This window comes from Corvus kubaryi, unplaced genomic scaffold (genome assembly GCF_017639235.1).
Source record: "Corvus kubaryi isolate FWS band 111438036 unplaced genomic scaffold, C.kubaryi_AGA036_p1.0 split1-37355, whole genome shotgun sequence".
In the NCBI taxonomy this organism is placed as follows: domain Eukaryota; kingdom Metazoa; phylum Chordata; class Aves; order Passeriformes; family Corvidae; genus Corvus; species Corvus kubaryi.
The window spans coordinates 1732301-1754515 of NW_024582078.1; the positions used below are offsets into that span (position 1 = coordinate 1732301).

The 22215-nt window shown below is 62.0% G+C and overlaps 2 protein-coding genes and 1 long non-coding RNA gene across 5 annotated transcripts; 1 reads left to right on the forward strand and 2 right to left on the reverse strand.

Annotated features, from left to right (window-relative positions):
- Positions 1–1046: 1046 nt before the first annotated feature.
- On the reverse strand, positions 1047–5988 carry LOC121657506. The gene is made up of 2 exons (XR_006013652.1): positions 5903–5988; positions 1047–2734 (listed from the first exon to the last, which is right to left on the reverse strand). It is a non-coding gene; the product is annotated as an uncharacterized LOC121657506 (long non-coding RNA).
- SMIM29 (small integral membrane protein 29) lies at positions 5703–7107 on the forward strand. Its single transcript, XM_042013287.1, has 4 exons — positions 5703–6167; positions 6250–6275; positions 6346–6451; positions 6721–7107. Exons 1-4 carry the CDS (start codon positions 6057–6059, stop codon positions 6781–6783), a joined length of 306 nt encoding a protein of 101 aa, XP_041869221.1. The 5' UTR covers positions 5703–6056; the 3' UTR covers positions 6784–7107.
- A 204-nt stretch (positions 7108–7311) lies between these two features.
- On the reverse strand, positions 7312–14988 carry HMGA1 (high mobility group AT-hook 1). 3 transcript variants are annotated; one of them, XM_042013290.1, is made up of 6 exons: positions 14877–14988; positions 14526–14648; positions 10866–10970; positions 10037–10120; positions 9584–9634; positions 7803–8466 (listed from the first exon to the last, which is right to left on the reverse strand). In XM_042013290.1, the coding sequence occupies exons 3-6, from the start codon at positions 10965–10967 to the stop codon at positions 8410–8412; spliced, it is 294 nt and encodes a 97-aa protein (XP_041869224.1). In that variant the 5' UTR covers positions 10968–10970; positions 14526–14648; positions 14877–14988; the 3' UTR covers positions 7803–8409. The 3 variants fall into 3 exon arrangements, with proteins under 3 accessions (XP_041869223.1, XP_041869224.1, XP_041869222.1); XM_042013288.1 differs by having other exon boundaries at positions 10037–10117; positions 14877–14944; XM_042013289.1 differs by lacking the exons at positions 7803–8466; positions 14877–14988 and adding an exon at positions 7312–7549 and having other exon boundaries at positions 14526–14609.
- Between the last annotated feature and the right edge of the window lie 7227 nt (positions 14989–22215).

Consider the following 22215-nt stretch of genomic DNA (forward strand, 5'->3'; position numbering starts at 1 on the left):
CCCAAACTTCCTGCTGTCTGCCCTGGTGCTGGGGGCAAGGTGGGAGCTGGGTTTGGTGGGAGCTGGAATGAATGGCAGGATCAGCTTTCCCACCAGCTCTGTTCCTGTGTAGATGGATGCTGTGAGCTCTTCCCTACTCTCCTGTGGAGCACTCATTCAGCCTGAGCTGGAATGTGCCTTAAAGCAAACTCTGTAAAGGGAAAAACGAAAAGGGATTGGAATCTGCAAGTGTTGCTTTTTCCCTTGTGTGGCCACAAAGTATTCTGGCTGAAAATGTGAGTAGGGAATGTCAGGAATCCTCAGTTCCCTTCCCGGATCTAGCAGGGGCTTTGGGCCTTTGCCTCAGCTTTTCCATGCAGAAGCTGTGTTCAGCATTCCGCAGCACACGGGTCACTCCCGGAGAATGAAATCCTGGAGGCTGCACAGGTCCAACAAGTAACACTTGTACAAGAGCTGTAGGTTTCCTGCCTGTTCTCTCTGTTTTATCTCAAATGTTTGTGCTTTCACACAGCCAGATGCAGCATCCCTCCCTGTGCAGAGCATAGGGGGGGGGACACTGGGCGTTGGGGAGGGATTGGTTTGGGGTTGGACCCCCCCAAGAGGAGCCTGTGGCTGGTGCTGGGGGAGGATTGGAGCTGTATCTTCAGCCAAACCTGCCCCAAGCAGTGACAGGGTTGCAGTGTGAGGAGCTTTTCCCTCTGGGTGACGCAGTGCCTGCTCTGGTCTTGCTCCCAGGCTGGGTTTCCCCTCCTGGCTCCATTCTCCTGCTCAGTAATGGCATCATCTGGTGGCTGCAGCCCTGCAGGGACGTGGTGACCTCATGGCTTGAGTGCCCCTCAGCTGGTCCCTGAGCTCCTGACACATACAGGGCGTGATCCTCATTTTCCTAACCTTGGAATGAACTAACCCAGCTGCTCTGGGCTGCCGAGATCCTGGAGTGCTATGCTGGGGGTGGTGTCAGGGGGTCTGTGCATAACAAAGGTGTAGCTGGTGAAAAAGAAACTGAACTGGACTGAAGTTGTATTTAAGAGATTTATAAATCTCTCTTTGGTGCTAGTCCATAGGGTTTTTTCTTTTCTTTCTTTTTTTTTTTTTTTGGGAAGATGGGAATTTTGATGTTATACTTGATGAATCGGCTCTAGAATTGCCTCAGAAATGAACCTGGGGAGGTGTGAGAGTGTTTGTTCAATTTCCTGTGTGTCCTATTTTATATTTATTAAATCAGAAAATCTGGAATGATCACTTTGCCTTTGCTGCTCAGTCCTTCCATGAGCTCTGTGTACATGGGGGGTTCCTGGCAGCCCCCCCAAATCAGGAGAAAGGGGCCCCAGACCCTGGTTGAGGGATGAATGACCAGGGTCCATTGTCCAACATCCTGTCCGTGGGTGTGTTTGCCTGAGGCTTCTCCATTCCTCCCCAAAACAAGGAATCTTCATGGTTGGTCAGAGCTGTAGGGCTTTGACTGTTTCTGGTTTGTGTCTGAGCTGGTACCTTCGACCTCACCCCCACAACTGAGGGTGGAACTGACCCAGGTGCAAGGGAAAACGAGTTCGGAGCCCTTCCAGGTACTGATCCAAGTCATCGAAATGTCCAGCCTGGGGTGGGGGCCGATGGCAACCACAGAGCCTGGTGAGGGATCCCTGGGTGCTGTGGTCCATGCAATGGTGGGGTCAGCTGGGATGTGCTGGGGTCAGTTGGGATGTGCTGGGGTCAGCTGGGATGTGCTGGGGTCAGCTGGGATGTCTCATGGAGGTTCTTGTGCCACTCCTGCCACCTGGCTTTCCCAGGGAAGTGTCAGCAAGTTTGCAGAAGGAAAACTGATGGAGAGAACAAACTTGCTGTTTTGTTAGGATTTTAAAAGGCCTGATATTTTCAGTAATTTTCATAAGTTGCAAGTGAAATACTCAATTCTCTGTGAATTCAAGATGGTTTTGTACTTGTAATTCCTATAATCTGTTTGGGTTTATTTTCTTGGCTGCAGATCTCTGTTCCTCCCTCCAGCACTTGGTGTTTCTAATCTCCTGGTGAACTTCGCATGGGAGGGTTACAACAAATTAAATAGTTTGCAGAAACACTTTGCAACAGCAAAGGCCCTTTGGAAATGGAGCATTGCAATAGATGCTCTTTTCTCTTTCTCACCGATGTGTTCTTACACCACCTTTGTTCAAAGTCACACGTGTGAAGTAGAAAACACGTTCTGTTTCCTTTGGGGATCCGTCTCAGTTGGAACCTCTGGATAATGCAGATGTTCTCCTGCTCCTGCTCGGTCCTGGCTGGCAGGTGCAGGACATCCCATGTGATTCTGACCTTTCATCCACAGTGTCTCCAGAAAGGCCGGAGGGCTCTCCTTGTGTGGAGCCGGGTGGTGCGGCGGGGTCCTGTCACGAGGGGTTTCCTCTGTTGAGTTGTGTGCAAGGGGGAGGCCGTCACTGTCTTTAAAAGAGTGAAAAACTGAAAAAATTAAATTGGTGGATGCCAGTTTGCCGAGAGTGTGGGCTGTAATCTAGTGCCAACCAATAAACACGCCAGTATTTCACACGGCTCTGCCTCCTGCCTGGTCTCTTTGTCCCAGCTCTGGTCCCTTCGTACGTGAACTCAGAGATTGGGCAACAGTGTCACCCAAGGAGAAAGCCCTCCCTGCAGTGGCCTGGGACAGTCACAGCCTGGAAGAGGAACTGGACAGATGTCACCAACAGCCTGGTGTTGAGATGGGTTTGCTGATGGGGCAGGCACCCTGCAATAAAAAGGGGCATTTTAAGGAGAGAGCCTCGTGGAGCCTCTGAATGTGCTTCCAACTATTTCACAAAATCCTTCCTGAGAGCTCTTCCCGTGGGAGTAGCCCCTTGCTGTGTGAGAGGCCGGGAGGAGCCCGCACGGAGGGCACCAGCACCCCAGGCCGTGCGTGGTGCCGCTGGCACTGCCAGCCCGGCCACAGAAAGGTGAGCTCCCGCACTTCCCTGCCACGCAAACGTGTCCTGGTGTGGAGACCCATCCCTAAGCGAGCCTTTGCACATTCCCTTTGGGATCTGGATGTGACCAGGCTCCTCCTGCAGAAAACACGGGGGCTGGCGCACAAGAGCCTCGTGTTGCAGCTGTGGCGCGGAGCCCAGGGCAGAATTAATCTGTGCTGACGGCGGCGTTAATGCCTGAGCGGGCGAGCGGCGAGGCAGAGCCGGGGCGGCTGTTCCCCCGCGGGGACGGCGGCACCCGGCCCCCACCCCGGCATTTCTGGCCGAATGAGCAGCCGGAGGGATGCGCTGGCTGGAAATCCGGCCACTTGCTCTCAGCTGCTTAAACGGGAGCTTAGCAGCTCAGCAAAGCTGTCCTCAGTTATGTGCTGGGGGCCAAGCAGTGCAGGGGAGGGGGCTGATGTCTCACAGCGGCGTTTGGGGAAGAAATAGATACCCCGTGTTGCTATTCCAGCTTTGCCCCCCTGGCTGACGCCCCTTCCATCCTGATCACAAAGGTTTCTTGTCCCCAGGATGGGTGGCAATGCTGCCTTCAGCCCCCCCGACATCCTCCCCCACGCCAGGGTAAGCAAGGGGGAGATTTCTCCAGGGATGAGCAGGTCCTGCGCTGCCCCAGCCTTGACTCCCCTTTTCCCCTCATCTGGATGCTCTGGGAAGCAGTGGATTGGGAAAAAGATGTTCACGTGGGATCTGGGGATGCTGCAGGTGTCCTGGACTGGCTCTGGCCATGTGGAGGGGCTTGGTGACCCCCTGGTCTGCTCCCAAGGATGCTGCTTCCCCTGGACCACGCATGCTCCTCCTGGCCATGTGCTTCCACTCGCTCATGCTCTCCAAGGAGCTTTCCTAGAAATTGATGGATTTATTTTTAGCCATGGCACAGCAGGGTTCAGCTGGGAGGGGATGGGCAGCGGTGGATGGTGGCAGCATGGAAGGCCCCTGAAGTGTCAGTGCTGGGCTGGGGGGCTGGGGGTCCTGTCCCACTCTGTGGTTCCCCCATTGCAGTGGTGAACAGGGGGCTGGGGCTGGTTTGGGAAGGGTGCCTGGGGCAGGGTGAGTCAACACAGACAATGAGACCAGTGCCACTGCTGGGGAGAGTGGGGTCAGTGTGGGCTAGTGGGGCCAGCGGGACCCCTGGGGACAACAGGACACTGGGAACAGCAGCTGTCAGCCACTCTCAGGACAGCTGGTGCCCTTTTCTGGGCTGGAGAGGAGAAAATAACCCTGCATGGGCTGGGCAGGGGGTGAGGGCAGCAGTGCAGGGACTGGTACAGGCAGTGGTTTAGGCAGTGGTATGGGCAGTGGTATAGGCAGGGTACAGGCAGAGGTGGAGGCAGGGTACAGGCAGGGGTATGGGCAGGGTGCAGGCAGGGGTACAGGCAGGGCGCAGGCAGGGGTGCAAGCAGGGTGCAGGCAGGGTGCAGGCAGGGTGCAGGCAGGGGTGCAGGCAGGGGTGCAGGCAGGGCGCAGGCAGGGGTGCAAGCAGGGGTGCAAGCAGGGTGCAGGCAGGGGTGCAGGCAGGGGTGCAGGCAGGGTGCAGGCAGGGGTGCAGGCAGGGTGCAGGCAGGGTGCAGGCAGGCGTATGGGCAGGGTACAGGCAGGGTGCAGGCAGGGTGCAGGCAGGGTACAGGCAGGGTGCAACCATCTGTGCCATGGGCAAGGTCATCCCAGAGGCTGCAGACCAGGAGCTGCTCTTCCCCACCAGCTCAGGAGGCTCTGGAGTGGCTGAGCCCTGGCCCGCTGCCAGTCCGGGGGCTGTGTCCCCCCAACTCTGCCATGTCTAGGCTCCTCGTTCACCTCATTCCTCTTGATGACTGTTTTTTGTAGCTGTTGGGAAGTGCAGCAGGACCCGGTGCTCCCTGGTGTCCCCCGCTCCTGCCTGACCCACTTAGCGGGACCATCTGGTCCCTGTGGGCAAAGCGGATTAGCCCTGTGGCCAGGATCAGGGCTGGGGCTCTGCCAGCACCGTGGGTGACACCGCTGGCACCATCGCAGCCCCTGGGTCCAGCCTGGGGGAGAGCGGCCACAGCAGGAGCCCCTGGCCAGGGACCCACAGCAGCCCCCGATGTGGATGACCCTGCCCGTGTTCCTGGCACCCCTGGGAGCCCCGCCAGCCCCAGCCCCGCGGGTCGGTTGTCTCACACCACACCACACCTGCATCTCCATCCCTCCGTCCATCCGTCCATCCATCCATCCCCTCTCTCTTCTCCTGCCCACACCCCCAGCTGCGCACTCACCTGGCCAGATGTGCAACTCCCCCCTCCCTCCCTCCCTCCCTCCCTCCATCTGCCCGCCCACCGCTCTGCTCGCCTTTCCTTGTGCCCCCCCCCAGGGGTCTTTTCTTCTTTTTACCCGTTTTTTCCCCCGTTTTTTCCCTTCCTCCCTCTGCCGGTCCCTCGTTATTCCGTTTTCCCCGCGTTTCTTCGCCCTTTTCCCTTTTCTCCCCTCACGCGTTTCCCGCCCCGTCTTTGCTGCCCCCTGCCGGCCGCGCTCCGCCACCACCCCCGCCCCAAGCCCCGCCCCCTCGCCCCTTGCCCCGCCCCCTCCCGCGCGCGCTCGGCCCCGCCCCGCGCTTGTCACGCGCCGCATGGGTTCCGGCTGCGGGCGGCGCGCGCAGGTGGGCGGGGCGAGGCGTGGCGCGCGCGGGGATCCCCGGAGTGGGGGGGCGGGGGGGGGAGGGGAGAGCCCGGGGGATCCCGAACTGGACGAGGGGGAAGAGGGGGGGGAATTGGGGTGGGGGTCGGCGGTCCGGGGGTGTCCCGGGCAGAGCCCAGTGCGGGGGTCCCGCCGGATCTCCCGCTGGTGGAGGCGGAGCCCCCCCCAGCCCCAGCTCTGCAGGAAGGGGGGTGCGGGGTGAGCCCCTCCAGGGGTGTTGTTACCGGGCGGGGGATCATTACCGGGTATTGGTTATTACCGGGCGGGATGTGGGTTATTACCTGAGCGCTGGTCATTCCCGGACGGTGAATTCCCGGGGTGGGAGGGTCATTCCCGGACAGGGGGTCATTCCCAAGGCCGGCTGTGGGTTGCAGGGCTCCCGTCCGTGGGGCCGGACACGCGCGTCCCCATGCGGGCAGGAGCCGGCGCTGGGCCATGAGCAACACCACGGCCCCCACGGCCCCGGGCGCGGCCGGCGACTCGCTGGTGGGCTCCGTGCTGGGGCCCTTCCTCCTCCTCACCCTCCTCGGCGCCCTCCTGGCCGCGGTGAGTGGGTGGGCGGGCGGGGGGGACCGGGGGGCACCGAGCCCGGCGCCGAGCCCCCCGCCGCTGACGCCTTTCCCCGCAGGTGATGTACGTCAAGAAGAAGCGCAGGTGAGCGGGGCCGCGGGGCTGGGGGCCTTGGCGGGCTGCGGGGTCAGCGCTCACCACCGACCCCCGCCAGGTCCGACCGGCTGCGGCACCGGCTGCTGCCCATGTACAGCTACGACCCGGCTGAGGAGCCGCCCGAGTCGGAGCAGGAGCTGCTGGTGGAGGCTAAGGAGGCTCAGGTGGGTCGCTGTGGTGGGAGTTGGCATTTTTCCCGTTTTTCCATAAAAAACTGAAGCAACAGCAAGTGAGGTGCCTGTCCCGAGGGGAGCTGTGGGAATCGTGGAATCATTAAGGCTGGGAAAGACCTCCAAGAACGTTGAGTCAGGCCTGGAAGGAGTCAGGCTTTGGGTGTAATCCAGAGGTTTTTGGGAGGGTTGGGTTGCAAGGGCGGTGCCTCCCCCACCCGCCGTGATGCCCTGGGCTGCAGGTGTGCCCCTCTGTGTTGCAGGTGGTGCCCGCCTGGGGGGGACCCTCGCCCCCTCGGCCCCCGCGCAGGGACTGGAGGGCCTGACGCTGCCTGGAGCACCGGGACCGGATCCTGCCCGCGGGAGGGAAGGGAGGACACTGTCAGCACTGAACAGGCACGATGTGCCCGCGGTGGTGCCACGATGCCACAGCCGCTGCCCCCACATCTGAGCACTGACCCGGATGGGACATCTCCCACCTCAGTGCCTGGTTTTGCCATTTTTCTTTTTTTGCTTGAACTGCTCCAGCAGCCCCTTGGAAAGCTCCGGGAGGGCCCACTGGGGCTGGCAGACTGGCAGAGAGCAGCAGGCTGTGCCGGGATGGGATGCCTGGGGGAAAATGGGGTAAATAAACGTGTCTCTGCCTTGGCCCCGAGGCTCCGTGTGGGGCTGGGGGTTCCCGGCCTCGGGCGGGAGTTTGGGGGGCAGCAGGGCTTTGCCTGTTTGTGTTTCCATCAGCAGCTCATCTCCGTGGATGGCTGGTGGCTGCCACCAGCACAGATGTCCCTGTGGAGGAGATGGCCTGGGAGCAGCCACTCCTGCCCCACCCAGCCAGGACAGAGGCGTCACAAACATCCATAAAATGTTTTATTCAAGTAACTGCAAATAGGAACCCAAAAGGTCGTTAACAGTGAACCAAAAAAAAACCCCAAACCAAACCCCGATTCTCTCCTGCCGGGGCCGCCTGGCACCGACCTCCGGTCCCGCTGCAGCCGTCGTGCCGGGGCAGAGGGGCGGGGGGAGCATCCCATGGTCCCCCCTCCCCTCTGCCCTGCCAGCCTCGATCCCTTGAAGCAGCAGAGCAAACTAGACCTCAAAATTTAAAAAAAAAAAAAGAAAAATGAAGCCCAAAAAAAAGGGGAGGGAGAAAAAAAAAACACCCCACGGCCCCCAGCAACACCCCGAAAACAGGAACCACCGAGCCCACGGTGCCCCGGCAGCGCAGCAGCACATCTGTGAGTTCAGAGAGTGGAACTTAAATATCCAGAGGTAGTTGTGAATGAAAGGAAAAAAAAGTACTAAAAAAAAATATATATATATACCAGAACCTATGAGGAAAGGGCTGCCCAGAGCCAGCCCTGCTCGGGCACCCCTGGGGACTGGCACCCTCGGGGACTGGCACCCCAGGGATGGGCACCGGGCCCCGGCAGCGCTGCGGGAGCTGCTCCCGCACACAGTGCAGTCACCCCGGACTGGGGGGACAGGCGGGGTTGCCCAGGGTAGCAGCAGGCCAGAGCAAAGGTCTAATGCATTTGGGGGGGTCTCACATTCACTGCCCCCCATCTCTTCCCTGCAGAGGCCCCAGGGCAGAGCCCAGTGCTGGGGGGGGGCAGCCAGCACCCACTTTGGCGGGGCGAGATCACTGCATGGGGGGCAGCGAAGGGGGGGGGTGCCAGCCCCGGCTCTCTGCCACGACCCCCCTTTCCAGTGGGGCTACCCTGAACCCCGGGGCTGGGGAGGGGGAGCTGGGCCAGGTGCCCCTCCCGGGCGGGGGCTGCGGGGGCCGCCCGGGTTGGGCCATTTTCCAGTGCTGCCGTTGTCTGAGGGTGAGGAGGGAGCGGAGGAGGGAGGAGGAGGAGGAAGCCAAGGCGGCACCGTGGGTCTCTCCCCGTCCCTCTCCCCCGGCCGCCGCGGGGCTGTCGGGCGATGAGGTAGCGCCGGTTCGGGAGGTGTCACTGCTCCTCCTCGGATGACTCCTGGGAAATGTTCACCTCCTCCTCGTCCTGCTGCTGCAAGGCAAGGGAGCGTGGCCGGGGGCGTCAGGGAGTGCAGCCCCACTCCACTGCCCCTGGACGAAGGGCTGACCAGGCACATCGCACCCCTTGTGCGACGAGGCAAACTGAGGCACGGCACCCTCCTGGATTAAAGGACTGGCCCTGGCTCCAGCTTGGAGATTAAATCCCAGGTGAGAAGCCCTCCGGGTGGGCTCGCAGTGAGGAGGGGAGACCACACACCCTGGGTGCGCAACACCTCTGAGTGCGGGTCCGCGGTCCCTAGTGGCCACCGGGGGGTGGTGGCAGCCTGTCCGTGTCCAGCCCCGGGTGTCCCTGTCCAGCCCCCACGCCGGGGTGGGCGGCCGTGACCCCGCACGCGGCGGTGACTCAGGGCTGAGTGAGCCTGAGTCACACCGGCCCCCGCTTCCTCCCGCTTCATTCACAAAAACGCCACCGCGCCTGCCAGAGCGGGACATCGTGTCCCCGGCACGGCCCCGCTGGCACAGGACAGGCTCCTCCCACACCCACCCCCCGCCCCCCGCCGCTGGCTGCCCGCCCTGGGGTCCCCAAACAACCCCTGGCACTGTGGCTCCGGCACAGGAGACCCCAGGACGCGAGCCCGGGTTTGCAGCACCGGCTGGTCTCAACCCCTCGGCTCCGCAAGGAATTTCAGTGGGAAAAGGAGGAGCAAAATCTGGGACAGGCAGGGAAGGGAGATGAAACCGCCCGGGTACCTGGCACCCGCCTGAGCTGCGAACTGAGGGGGAAAGGAGAAAAAAATGGAATGGGGGAGGGAAAGCTCAGGGAAGAGAGGGGGTGGCTGCGCCCGCAGGCTGCAGGAGCGCCGTGCAGGGACCCGGGCAGGCTGTGCCAGCGTGTCCCCAGGGCAGGACCAGCCACCCAACGCCGCTCTTGGGCCCACTGGGAGATGGGGGGGCCAGGACTCCTCAGACCCCCAGCCCTCAGGAGTTCAGAGCCCACCCAGTGCCGTGTCCTACTCGCTCAACTGTTCTGTGCTCCTACAACCCGACAACATCCACCCTGCACTCATGGGGCTCTCTGGGGAGCTGCTGCACCCCTGAAGTGCCCAGTGCCCTGCCAGGGTGGATGGGGAAGGGAAAAGCCCGCTTACCGATTTTTTGGGTCGCCCTCGAGGTTTCCTCCCTGGTGTGACTGCAGCTTTCTGAGCCAGGACAGCAAAAAAAGGCATTTTGGTCAGGCTGTCCCCAGGATGCTGGTGGGGGTGGGTGGTGTTCCCCTTCCTCCCACCCGTGACTGCCGGATTCATCACCCCAGTGGCATCTCCTGGGGTGCTGCTGCCAGCCCCCCGACCCCCCCGGCCCCGGGATGCCCCGTGAGTCACGAGGTGGGTACAGGATGTGAGTCGCGTGTTTTGCAAACAGGTTTATCTCGGGTGTCCTGGTGCTGACACACACGGCCTGTGGCTCCCCCCACCCTCCCTGGGCCAGATTCCCCCCCATCCCCACCTCTGAGACAGATCTGCCCGGAATTGTCCATAATTGAGCTCAAACCGGACCTGTGGTACCAGCACCCGGCTGCAGCAGCCCCATCCCCGGGTACCTACCCTGCCCTTTGGGGTGGCCTTGTTTTTACTGCCCTTCGGCCGTCCACGGGGTCTCTTGGGGGTCGGGGCCTCACTGGGCTCCTGCTGGAGGGAGAGCAGAGGGGGTTGCATGCCCAGAGTGGCTTCCAGTGCACCCCAGGATGCTCCAGCCTGGGAGTCCCATTGTCCCCAGCAGACCCTGCCAGGGCAGAGATGCTCTTGCATGTGGTACTGGGAGCACTGGTCACACTGGGATTGGCGGTCAGACGCCAGGCACAGGCTCCTGTGTGTCCTTCAGCCGGGCATACGTGACCTTTTCCACCCCCAGCATCACCCACTCAGCTCAGCTGGACGGTCCCCACAGCCCTTCAGCCCAGACCCCGCTTGCTGCTGGTGCTGCAGCAGAGGAAGTGTCAGGGAAGCCACAAATCACCTTTTCTGCAGGAAAACGATGTGCACAAGCCCCACCTGCCTCGGGGGGGGCTGAGCGGGGTTTGGTACTATAAAGGCTCCAGCAGCATCTTATCTCTCTGAGCAGCTTTTGCTAATGGGGCTTTAATTAGCCCGTCTGCAAAGGCGGGTTCAGCAGGGCCTGGGGAGGGGCAGCAGAACCCCCAGCCGGGGCCAGGAGCTCTGGAGTGCTGCAGAGCTGGGGGGGCTCTGGAGCCCCCCAGGAGGATCTTGCTGCTGGTGAGCCTGGGAAGGCCCTGCCCAAAGGGGTAATGGGGCTGCACTGGGGGTGTCCCCAGCCTAGGGGTGTAGGTGTGGGGGGGTTTCCTACTGCCCCATACCCTGGGGGTGTCCAGCCTCCCCTTCCTCACAGCTGCCCAGCCCTTCCTTCCCCACGTACCTGCGGCTTCTTCCTGGGCCGCCCTCGGCCCCTCTTCTCTGACACGTCTTTCTCCCCTTTGGAGGCCAGGGGCTGGCTGGATTTGGCGCTGGATTCACTCATCGTCTGTCCCAGCAGCAGTGAAGAGGAGTAGGAGAGAGGAAGGTCAGTCAGCCACGGCTCTGGCTCCCCATGCCACCCCCTAGCCCTCACCCTGGGGCAGGGGAGATGCCCCCTGCATCCTCCTGGCACTGGCTGGGGAGCAAAATGCACTGGCTGCAGGGCAGTGCCCCAAGCCCATGGCATGGCCACCCTGCGGAACCAGGCAGTGCCCAGTGCTCAGGCAGCTCCCGGGGTCCCCCCAGGTGTTTGGGGAGCAGCAGCTTGGCCAGCCCGTCCTGCAGAGCCCAGCCCCGTTCCTCAGAAAGAGGAGAGTGGCTCCTGATTTAATCTGAAATCCCAGATGCTGGCACTGGTGAGTTGAGACAGGATGAGTGGTGGCACTGGGGACCTTGGGTGTCCCCAGGGGGGTGCCAGGGCCCTGGAGCAGGGTTCAGGGTCCCACAGTCCTGCTCTCCACCCCACCCTCTGCACTGCTGCACCCAGGGTGGGTGCTGCACCCCTGCTCCAGTCCGGCCACCTCGCTGGGATTAGGGACAGGCACTGCCTTGCACTTGACCGGGGGACACTGCGTTGTCACCTCCCCTGTGCACGTCCCAAGGGGCTGGGCAGCTCTCCCTTGCCCTTGGAGCAATCACACAAAGGAAAAAGCTCCATCTTCCCCTCTCCACCTTGCAGCTTCCCAGGGGCACAGGGAAAACCTGCTTTTCCAGAGCCGTGGGGGTGGCTCCATGCCCGGCTCCCAGCCCAGGAGGCGAGAGGAAGGGTGGGAAGGGGCAGGATTGCAGCCACAGCTCTGGTGCTTGCTGGTGACCCCACATGGGGCCGGGTGACCGTGGCCATGCTGGGGACACCTGCCCAGAGTGGCGATGTGAGGCTTCCCAGCAGGAACAGAGGCAGGTCCGAGGCTGTGTGCCCGGTCTGTGTGTGCTGATGGAGGCACCCTCCTACCTCTGAGGTGATAATGCTCAGTTTTGAGGAACTGGTCCCTATTTGATGGTGTTGGAGCAGCCGAGGGGGGGCAGAGGGTGCTGAGCCCGCTGGGACACTGAGCCTCACTGGGGAGGGTGTGGGCAGGACATGCAGCCTGAGGAGCCACACTCAGACCTCTGAGCCTTTTCAAAAAACAGGCGTCAGCTCCTGCTCCCCTCTGGAAGTGACTCATGAGTGCAGAACAACAACAACAAAAACCACCCTCGGAGTCTTTTTTTTTTTTTTTTTTTTTTTGGGAGACAGAAACCATGCTGTAGTGTAAACACCCCGAAAATATTACTCACAGCATCCCAGAGCCCTTCAAGGAGTCTCTTAGGAGAAAAAAGAAGCATGGTTTAGATTTAGGCCAGCAAAGGGCCGGCTGCTGGTCGGCCTGGGATGGGGTTTTGTCTCTTTTTAAGTCAATCTCTGTCAGAGGCAGCACAGCCTCGAGCTGCTCTGTGCCCCCTCCTGCAGCTGGAAACATATGGGCCCAGCATGGCCCCCACCCTGCTGTGCTCTCCTCCCTCCAGAGGAGGGACCAGGCCCCACACAGCAGCTCCAGCTGGGAATGCCAAGGGAACCCTCCATGGCACGGGCGTGCCACTGGGTCCTCCCCCCCCGCCCCCCCGAAAGCAGCAGCTGCTGCGAAGTTGGTGCTGGGGAAAGCACGTGCACATCCCACCCATCCCTCTTCATCCCACCCATCCATTCCTCCTCATCCCACCCATCCATCTTGCCCATCCCGCCCTTCCCTCCAGCACCTCAGAGCCCTCCCCAGGCGCTCCAGAGCTGAGGGGGCTCCGTGCCGTGCCCTGCTCTGGCAGAGGGGGCTGGGAGGAGGATACTGGAAATGGGGGATGCTTCTCTCCAAGCCCAGCACCTTCCCAGCCAACACCCTGCTCCCGAGAGCAGCCCCAGCTCCTTGCAATGCCCCAGGCTCGGCAGCACCTGCCAGGCCCGGGGTGTGCTCCGAGCCTGTGGGTCGATGCTGGGCACATGGCGGGAGCAGCTCCGGCCCTGCTCACACGCATCAGAGCCATGGAGGGAGGGAGGGAGCAGCTGGGTTGCCATGGAGGAGAGGAAGCAGCTGAGGGAGAAACCTTTCCAGGCAGGGAGGAATCAGTGGGGGACGCGGGCAGGGGCTGCCGGGCTCCCCGCGGCCGGGGGGGGGAACATCTCTGCACGGTTTGGAGGTGGAGGGGCCACATCTGCCTCTCGATTGATGGAACTGGGGGAAGGAAACCTCCTCCCCTCTCCATCCCTATGGATGCTGAGCCACCGGGCTCTCCTCCCCCAGCCCCATTGCTCCCTCTGCTCCACAGCATGAGCTGGGCCGTCCTCAAGCAGCCACCTCTGGGTTGCACAAGGGCCAACCTGTCCCCTCGGAGCGATGCTCCCGGCTGCTCCTGGGCCTGGTCCTGCCTTCTCAGCCGCCTGCACTGGCTTACGCTGCTCCGTGCAGATAACCCCATAAATCCCCCGCTCCTGCCACCTACTCTTAGATTAAACAAACTGGCCCAGGAGAAGCGGGGAGACAGGCGGGGGCTTAGATCTTACAAAAAAAAAAAAACAAACCAAAAAACAAAAAACAAACAAAAAAAAAATCTCTTCACGCCCAGAAAATCCAGCCTGATGGCAGCTGGAGAAGGATCCCAGCCGCACCTCCTGGCAGAGGGATGGGGAAGGAGGAGGGGAAGGAATCGTGGAGCAGAAGTTGAAGAGCCTGTTGGGCAGGGGTGCGGGCCGGGAGGGATGTGCGGGCTCCTCCTCAGCACAGACCCGCCATGGGGCTGCTCTGAACGGCCCCCCGGGGCTGCCATTGAGGAAAGTCCCCCCCTTCCTTCCTGGGATGCATAATTAAAAGGAGTGATAAAGGAAAGGAAGGAGGGAGGTGGAGGAGAAAGAAAAGAGGCAGGAAGGGCACCATCAGGGCTTTGTGAAGCCCCTGTCCTGGGGGGGGGGGGGGGGGTAATAAAACCCCTCGTGGAGCCAGCGCTGCTGGCGGGGTGCGGGGCTGGCGGGGTGCGGGGGCACCATCCGGGGGGCAGCTGAGCCCCAGCACCGCAACTTCGCCCCGACCCGCGTGTGCGCGTTCCCCGTGAGCCGGGCTTGGCCTCGCACCGGCCCCACGCACCTCACGCCGCCCCAGCCCCACGCCCGGGTCCCGCTCTCACGCCCGTGCACCGGCCGCGGCCCCACGCACCTTGCACGGTCCCGGCCCCGCGGGCTGTCCCAGGGCTGTCCCGGGGCCGTGCGGGCCCCCGGGCGCCGTGCGGGGCGTTTGCATCACCCGCAACCGAGTAAGTGGAGCAAAGTCGCTCGGCGGTGGGAGCAGCGGCACCAGGGACCCCCGCCCGGCCCCCCCGCCCCCCGCCCCCCGCTCCGCCGCGGCCCGCCAGGTGCATCACCCTGCTATTAACAATAATTAATACCAATAATAAAGCGAGGCACCGCGAGCCGCGCGCACCCGCGTCCCTGCAAACCCCGACACCCCGGGGCCGGCCGTGCCCCGCATGCGGCGAGGGCGAGCAGAGCCCCGGCCCCCCGCGCCCCCCGCAGCAGAAAGAAGAGGAAGGTGGCACTCACAGTCAGCTTGATCCCGGAGCCGGGTGTTCGGGGTGGGTTTTGGGGGCGGTTTGATGGTTTTGTTTTTCCCGGCGGGTCTGTGTGGCGGAGCGAAGGGACCCCCCGCCCGCGGCGACTGCGGATCTGCAAGGAGAAGAGAGAGGCTGCGGCTCAGCCCCGCATCCCCGGCCCCGCCAGGCCCCGCGTATTTATATAAATAATAAAGAGAGAGGAAAAAAAATTGCTCCAGGAGGAAGGAAGCTGGGTCAAAATCATTTGCAGGGAACGAGAGGAAAAAAAAAAAACGGGGAGGGGGGGGAAAGGAGGGGAGAGGGGGGGAAAAAAAAAACCGGAGCGAGCTCCTAGCCTTACTGGAGGGGATCCAGCTGCTAAAAATAGCAAAATCACACTCGAAATTAAATAAGGGCAAACAGGCGAAGGGAGCTCCCAGCGCCGGCGGAGCGGGGGAGGCGGAGCCGGGGCCGCATCACGGCGGGGGCGGCGCGGGGCGGCGCGGCCGGGAGCGATAGGGCCGTTCAAAGGGCTGCGGCGGCGGCTGCGCCCCGGCCCTGCCCGGCGGAGGGTCCCCGGGGGTGGATGGAGGGTCCCTCGGGAGGCTGGAGGCAGCGCCGGGGTGGATTGAGCCACCCTCGTCCTCCCGCCCCGGGAATGCTCCCGGCTGGGGCCGTGCGGTGGGCGCGGCTACCCCCGGCTGGGTGACCCCGCGATGGGTGACCCCCCCAAGGCAACAGCCGCGGCTCTCCCCTCTCTGTATTTTGAGCTGGCGTGGGGGATTTGGTGTCCCCGATTGCCGGGCGATCACCGGCCGGGGCCGGGCCGTGGGCCGATGGCCAAAGCACGGTGCTTCTTCTGCTTGCTGCCTCCTCACCAAATCAACCCCCACAAAAGCTTCTGGTCCCCATCTGGAGGCACCAACAGTGGAGGCTCCCTCCCCAGGGTTGCCTGGATCGTGTCTCGATATTTATTTAACGTGTTACTGTAGCACCACTGCCGAAAGGGGAGGCTGGTGCGGGAGCAGGTCCTGCTCGGTGCAGTGGGGTTTGGGGGGCTTGTGAGCGGCTCCGAGGCTCTCCTGGGCTTTAATCAGCTGCTGGGCTCAGTCTGCAGTAAAGAGCTTTGTTCAGAATTCCTCTGATGGGTTTGGAAGTGGTCTGGGTCAGTCTGGCATCAGCTCTCCAGTGAGGTACGCCAAAACCCAGGTCCCCTCTGTGTCAGGGCAGTGTTTCTAAGACATTTGGGGTCTTGTGGTACCAGGAAATCCAGAGCTCAGGGTCCCCTGTGTGATGGGGTTGTGCGAAATTTCTGCAAATTCCTGTGAAAACAACAATCACAAGTCTCATGGGAACTCTGGTTTAGGTGCTTTTGACCATCCTGACTCTAAGAGTTGAACTCTAAAGTGAAGATCTGAACTTCAGACTGCTGGATTTAAGTTTCAGGAGAGTTTATTGGGGAAAAAAAAAAAGAGATGAAATGTGAAAGTATCAATATCTGTCTCTGCAAAACTGCTCTGGCAGGGAAGGTTGGTGATGCAAAACAAACCAAACCCAGCCAGGCTTGGGGCACTTGTTTCTGCTAATTGTTATTTGGAATTTTTAAATCCCCTGCAAATTTCTCTGCCTAAACCACAATCAGAGCAGTGTCCCTTTCTGACAATTAAAAAAACGAAAGCAAAGAGAGGGGAGAACCCTCCTGCAAGAGGGTTCCTGTTCCCAAACACCTGCAGGAAGAGCAGGCACCCCCCTGCCTGCACCCCTGCGCAGCTCCTGATCCAAGCTGTGGCGGATCTCCCCCATCCCAGGGCCTCGTGTCCAGCAAGGGGTTGTTTGTAGACCCTAAATATCCTTTTTTTGGCTGAGATTAGCATTTCCCCACATGCGGGCAGACCTGGCCTGGGTTTGGATGTGTCAGGGTGCATTTTACCCCAACGCTGCCGCTTGGGCTTCCCGATGAGGAACTTGGTTTGTGTCCTGGCAGAGGCTCGCTGTTATTAATATCCCTCGTTATTTACTCTGCGGTGCTGGTGAATGGCAGCAGCCTGAGCGATGTGAACAACCGGGGCTGCTCAGCTTTGCTTTGATCCCTGAAAATTTTGGCAGTTCCCCACTCTCCGAGCCCATGTCGGAGCCTCCCTGCACCGGGTTCACCCGTGGGGTGATCACTTTTCTTTTTTAAAGAAAAATAGAGCTGCAGTGGTGCCCCAGAGCTAAAGAGAGGTGGGGAGATGGCCCAGCAGCCAGGTACAGGAACACAGCCGCGTGCAAGGAGGGGAAAACAGAAAAAAACTGGGCTGGAGCAGAGCCCAGGGCTGGGCCCAGGACTGCAGTCCGGGAGGAACATTTTCACTTTTGTTTCTGCAGTTTGGTTCCTGATTTACAGCTCGTGGCCGAATGGGCTTGGGAGCAGGACCGGGCAAGCTCCCCCAGCCTGCGGTTGGGTTCTGCAGCCAGAGCAGAAGCTGAAAATGGCTGGAAACAGGGAAACAAATGATTTATTATCCCCCCATCGCAGCTGAGCCCAACGCGGGGCACGGCGGAGCAGCCTGTGCCGTGCCGGGTTGGCACCGCACCGAGCCCTGCAGTCCCGGTGTCCCGGTGGGCCGAACAAGCTGGGAACTCCTCCGGGATGCGAACTGGGATGTCCCGGTCCGGCGGCTCACGGGGCTGGCCGGCCATGGCGCGGGAGGGCCAGGACAGGGACGTGGCCTTTGTTTCCCCTCCCGGCTTTGTTTCCCCGATGGCCCCATTGAGGAAGCCCCATGTGGCCAAACAGCCCCGGACCCACCCCAAACCAGGCCTGTTAATTTCATTAAATGGCTCCTTCCTCCTTCTCACCCCTGGAGCAGATTGAGCTCTCACCAGGGCAGCGTTTACCCGCAGCCCCGTTCTGGGGACAAATTCCTAAACCACCTGATAACTCACACGCTTAATGCCGCTGCTTTGAGCCCGGGGCTTGCAGGACGCAGCGCCGGGCCAGCGCCGTGGGGTGCACGAGCTGCAGATGGGGGGTGCACACATGAATTATTTCATATCTCGATTTATTTAGCCAATATTTCAGGCCCGGGAGGAGTCCTGATGGAGAAATGGGTACCCAGTGCTTGGGAAAAGCTGCACCTCTGGAAGGTGCCCTGAAAAAAAAAGGGTGCTTGGAATCACCCCCAGCTCCTTGGGCTCCTCAGAACTCCAGGTGCTGATCAGCTCTCCCGAAAAGTATCCGGGGGAGACATGGGAGACCAGAGGGTGGCCCTGACTGGCACACATCTTGCCCTGCCCTGCGTTTGGGCACTGCCACCGAGCCCCGCGAAGCTGCGTTTGGGATTTGGGTGCCTAATTCCTGCTAATTTCCCTGGGAAAGGGGAAACCCGATCCTCTGAGTCAGCTCAGGTTGTTGGGTGATTGGAAGGGCCACCTGGCTAATTACGAGCGGGTATTTGTCACCTCCAGAGCCCTCAGGAACAGCAGTTAATGGGGCGTGGCGGGGCTCCCCGAGGCCGGGAGCTGGGGATTCAGAGGAGAATTCGGCGGCGGTGGGAGGCAGGAGCAGGGTTTGGAGGTGCTTGGGGCTGCAATATGTACAGTCCCCGCACAGGGAAATAAATAACTCCCTGATCATCCTGAGACAGCACGGGCTGATCCATGGCGGCCGCAGGGTGAGCAGGATCAGCCGGTGGGGCCGGAAAGTGGCTCTGGCTCAGGCTCAGCCACCCCTCACCTGCACGTCCTGACCTGTGGGGACTTGTACCTGCCCGTCACCCCAACTCGGTGCCAGCAGGGTCTGGTTTAGTGCCACTCCGGTCCCCTGGGATGGCGAGGATGCATTTTGGGTGCTGCTGCCGGTGGGATGGGGACGGGCAAGGAGTGTGTCTGGGGCGCTCTGGCTCGGGCAGTCTGTGCTGGAGCATCTCATGAGTTTTGGGGAGCTGCTCGGGCCCCTGGCGGGTGCCCTGTGCTCCTCGGACAGCGGCTGTGCCACCTCCCGGGACTGGGGTGGCTGCTGGCTCTGGCAGGAGCGGGATGCTCCGGGGCTGCAGCCATCGCTGCGCGGCTGCACAATGGCCTTTTGTCTGCGGGGCTGCCCCGGGAACATCCCGCCATCCCAGTTTCCCAGTAACATGAAACCTCCTCGGGGCTGCCTGCCGGAGCACAAAGCCTGGGGCTGCTGCCGGGGGCAGCCCTGGCCCCGTTCCCTGGCTCCCCCCACTCTCCAGCACATGTGCACCGAGCTTGCTGGGGCTCAGGTGGGTGTTGAGGGGCTGCCAGCCCAGCCGGGGTCCCGCATGGCAGGAAGGAGGTGGCAGGAGTCAGGGAAGCACCAGGAATGGAGCCGTGAGCCGTCCCCGTGCCCGCAGAACCTCTGTGCAAGGATGCGGCTGACCCATGCTGGGGGTGGCGGCAACTTCCTCACCTCGTGTGCCCACGCAGGGAATGTGCCAGGGGGTGAGAAAATCCCTGCGGGTGCTCCCTGTCCCTCTGCCCTGGCCTGGGGGTGCCGACGGCGGGGGAGGAGGGGGGGAGGAAGGGAGGGGACAGGCCGGGGAGGAGCCGCTGCAAATCATTAACGGGGACGTGGTGGAGGGGAATGCGAAGGGTCATTAATCGAGGGCTCGCTGGCGGGCTCGCTGTGGGGTCTGGCTGCCTGGTATTTTTTTAATCAAGGTATTTTATTGCAAATTAAATCTGAACAGGGCAGCGAAGGAGCTGGTGGCTGCCAGCAGCATCCAAGGAGGGCAGGGGGGATGCACTGCAAGGCGCTTTCAGGGGGCTGGAGAACACGCGGTGCGAGGGATGGGGGAGGTTTTGCCTGCTTTTCCCAACATTTCCTAGCTCCTCCATCCCCTGGAATCTCTCCGTATGAGAGGGAAGGAGCCCCCCACTCCTTGGCCAACTGCGAGTTCACTGTGGCAAAGGGGACGCACCAGAGAGGCTGCTCCTTATGGAGGCTCCAAGAAAACACTTTTTCCAGCCAAATTCCTTGACACTTTCCCCTTTACTCAGCTCCGGCTGGAAAAGCATCGAGGACCGGGGGACTTCCCTCCGTCCCGGTGACTCAGGTGGTGGTCACCGAGGTGACTCAGCCGCTGGCAGAGTCCCGGCCGGACGGGGGGGCGGGGAGACACAGAGGCAGGGGAATGGGATCGGGAGGTGATGGCGTAAGGGAGGGAGCGGGAGCCGGAGCAGCCCTGCTCGTGTCCCCTCCACGGCCTGGGGGGTTTGGCCAAAGGGCTTTGGGAGGAGATGGGTCAGGGCGGGCAGAGGGTCACCTCATGGCCAGTGAATGACCCGAGGCAGCAGGGCAGGGCGGGATGGAGCATCCTGGGATGGAACCGGCAGGTTTTCCTGCGGGGAACGCGCTCCCACGTAGCCAGAATCACAGAATTCTGGAATAATTTGTGTTGGAAAAGCCAACGCTGCGGTTTCCTGCTGCCACCTAACGGGGAGAGGGCTCCGGCTGTGCAGCGGGATGGAGGGGGGGCTCCGCATCCTCCCCCCACCCGTCCCGGGATGAGTCCCAGCATCCCTCACCGGGAGCAGGACGGTGCTGGCGTGGGCTGGGGGCAAAGTGGGGCCGGGCAGGGCTGAGGCGCGTTCCGGTCTCTGCTCCTGGCAGTGCCCGCGGGAGGTGCCTGGTTCCCTGGGGAGGGACTGACAGGGGTTGCTGGTGACCCGGCTGCAGGGCTGAGCCCTCCACGGGCTGCTCGCTTTGCCCCCAGACCTCAGGGACGGCGGGTTTGTCGCTAGCAGGGAACACCCAGGCACATGGCGCGTCCCTGGCCCTGCGGTGCGGCTCTGCCATTCCCGGGGAATGCGACATCCAGCCCGGCCGGATTAGGGCCGGCTATAACGGGCCGGGGGTCACCGGTCGTTGCCGGCTCCGGTTACTCGGTGCCTGGCCCGGCTCTGCCAGGAGCTCATCTTTCAAATGGCAGCGACAGGGGGGCTGCGGGGGCACCAAGGGGCTCAGGGGCTGGGAGGAGGGCTCCACGAGGCTGGAAGCCATCATGAGGCCGAGCACCCCAGCCCTCTGTGCCCTCAAACCCACGGTGGGGGAGCAGGCTGTGGTCATCCCCACGACCCCTGCCCAGGGAAAAGCATTTTCCCCACCTTCAAGGCTTCGCTGCGGGGGCAGGATGTTCCTCACGTGCTCTCATGCCCTGGTACCCCCCATCCATCATGAGAGCAGCCAGGTGGGAGTTTGCCAGGCTGTCACCCACCTTCCCAGCCGGCTCCGGGCTCCGGGAACGGCTCCCTTGGCAACTGCTCCTCCGTAGGTAGGAGCGGAGCCGCACGCGTGGCTCCCCTCGAGGGGAGCGTCACGACACGGCGGGCGCGGGCTGGGGGGCGGCTCCCCGTGACTCGGAGCTGGGGGAGGACAGCACTGTTCCCGTTCCTGACGAGCGGTCCCAGAGTCCCTGCAGGGTGGGAGAGAACACCCCCGAAGGAGCCCACCCCGGCACCCACACGTCGCCCTTAAATAGAAGGATGTGGCTCCTTGGAGGGTCCCAGCTCGCAGCGCCTGTGGGAAGAAGTTTGGGGTGCATCGGGTGGAGCAGGGATCTGCCCTGGAGATTTAGGGAAGGGTCCTGAGGAGGCTGTGGAGGGTGTAACCTGTGTTTCACCTGCTGCACGCGGTGATGGGAGTCCGGGTGCGCAGGAGCTGTGCCACACCTTGGCACGTGGGGCAGGAGGGGACAGCCCCCACCGCAGCCTTGTGTGTGTGTGGATTTAGGACAATGATTGCTCCAGACACCTTTCCTGCATCCCCGGGGCCGGAGGGATCCCCCGTGCCGGGCCCGTTCCGCTGCGTGGCTGCAGTGAGGGCGGCTTCCACGGGAAGGCACTGCTGCCCTTTGCTGGAGATGCTGAGCCCGGCTTTGGGAGCCGAGCGCTGGCGCAGGAGCGTGGGCTGGGGTCTGCGGCAGCCGGGGGTCCCCCGGGGCTGGCAGCTCCCTCGGGACCTGGCCCTGGCCAAGGCTGTTTCCGGATCCTGGCCGCACAGGCTGCTCCAGATTTTGTTTCACCACCACCCCGTGCTGAGTCCCCCTCCTCCCAAACATCATCCCCCACTGCTGGGGTGCTCTCTGCCCCTGGGACCCCCAGCCCCTCCTCTCCTTCTCCACCGCTGAGCCCCCTTGAAGCTGAGTGATGCATTCACTTCCATCTCCCCCTTGTCCCAAGGGACGGGGATTTGTTGGACTGTGCTAGAACCAGCACACAGGAGAACCTCTGGAACCCTTCGCCTGGGGCTGAGGGAGCTGTGGGAGAGGGAAAAACCAAGAAAAAATAATTATAATAGTAAAAGTTTTGAATATTGTGCAGTGAAACGGGGCTGGAGCCTCTGCTGAGCTCTGCAAAAGCAGGGAAATAGGAAGGAGCTCCGAATGGATTGACAGCATCCAAACTGGGAGCAGAAAGGAGCTGAGGGGACTGGGGTGTGGGGGGTGGCTGCTGGCAGGTGCACGAGCCTCTGTGTGTGTGTGAGGGGTGCTGGATGCGACTGGGATGGATCTGGATGGGGTCCAGCGTGATGCTGGGGGAGCCGCTCCCTCCTGGGGTGACTGCTGGCACAAAGATGCAGCCACGAGGATGTGGAATCTCTTGGGATGCTGTTGCACAGTGCGGGATCCTTCCTCCCTCTCCCCAAACCCCTTTGTGACTCTTCCAAAAGCCACTTTCTTGCATGGGTGGGGGGGGCC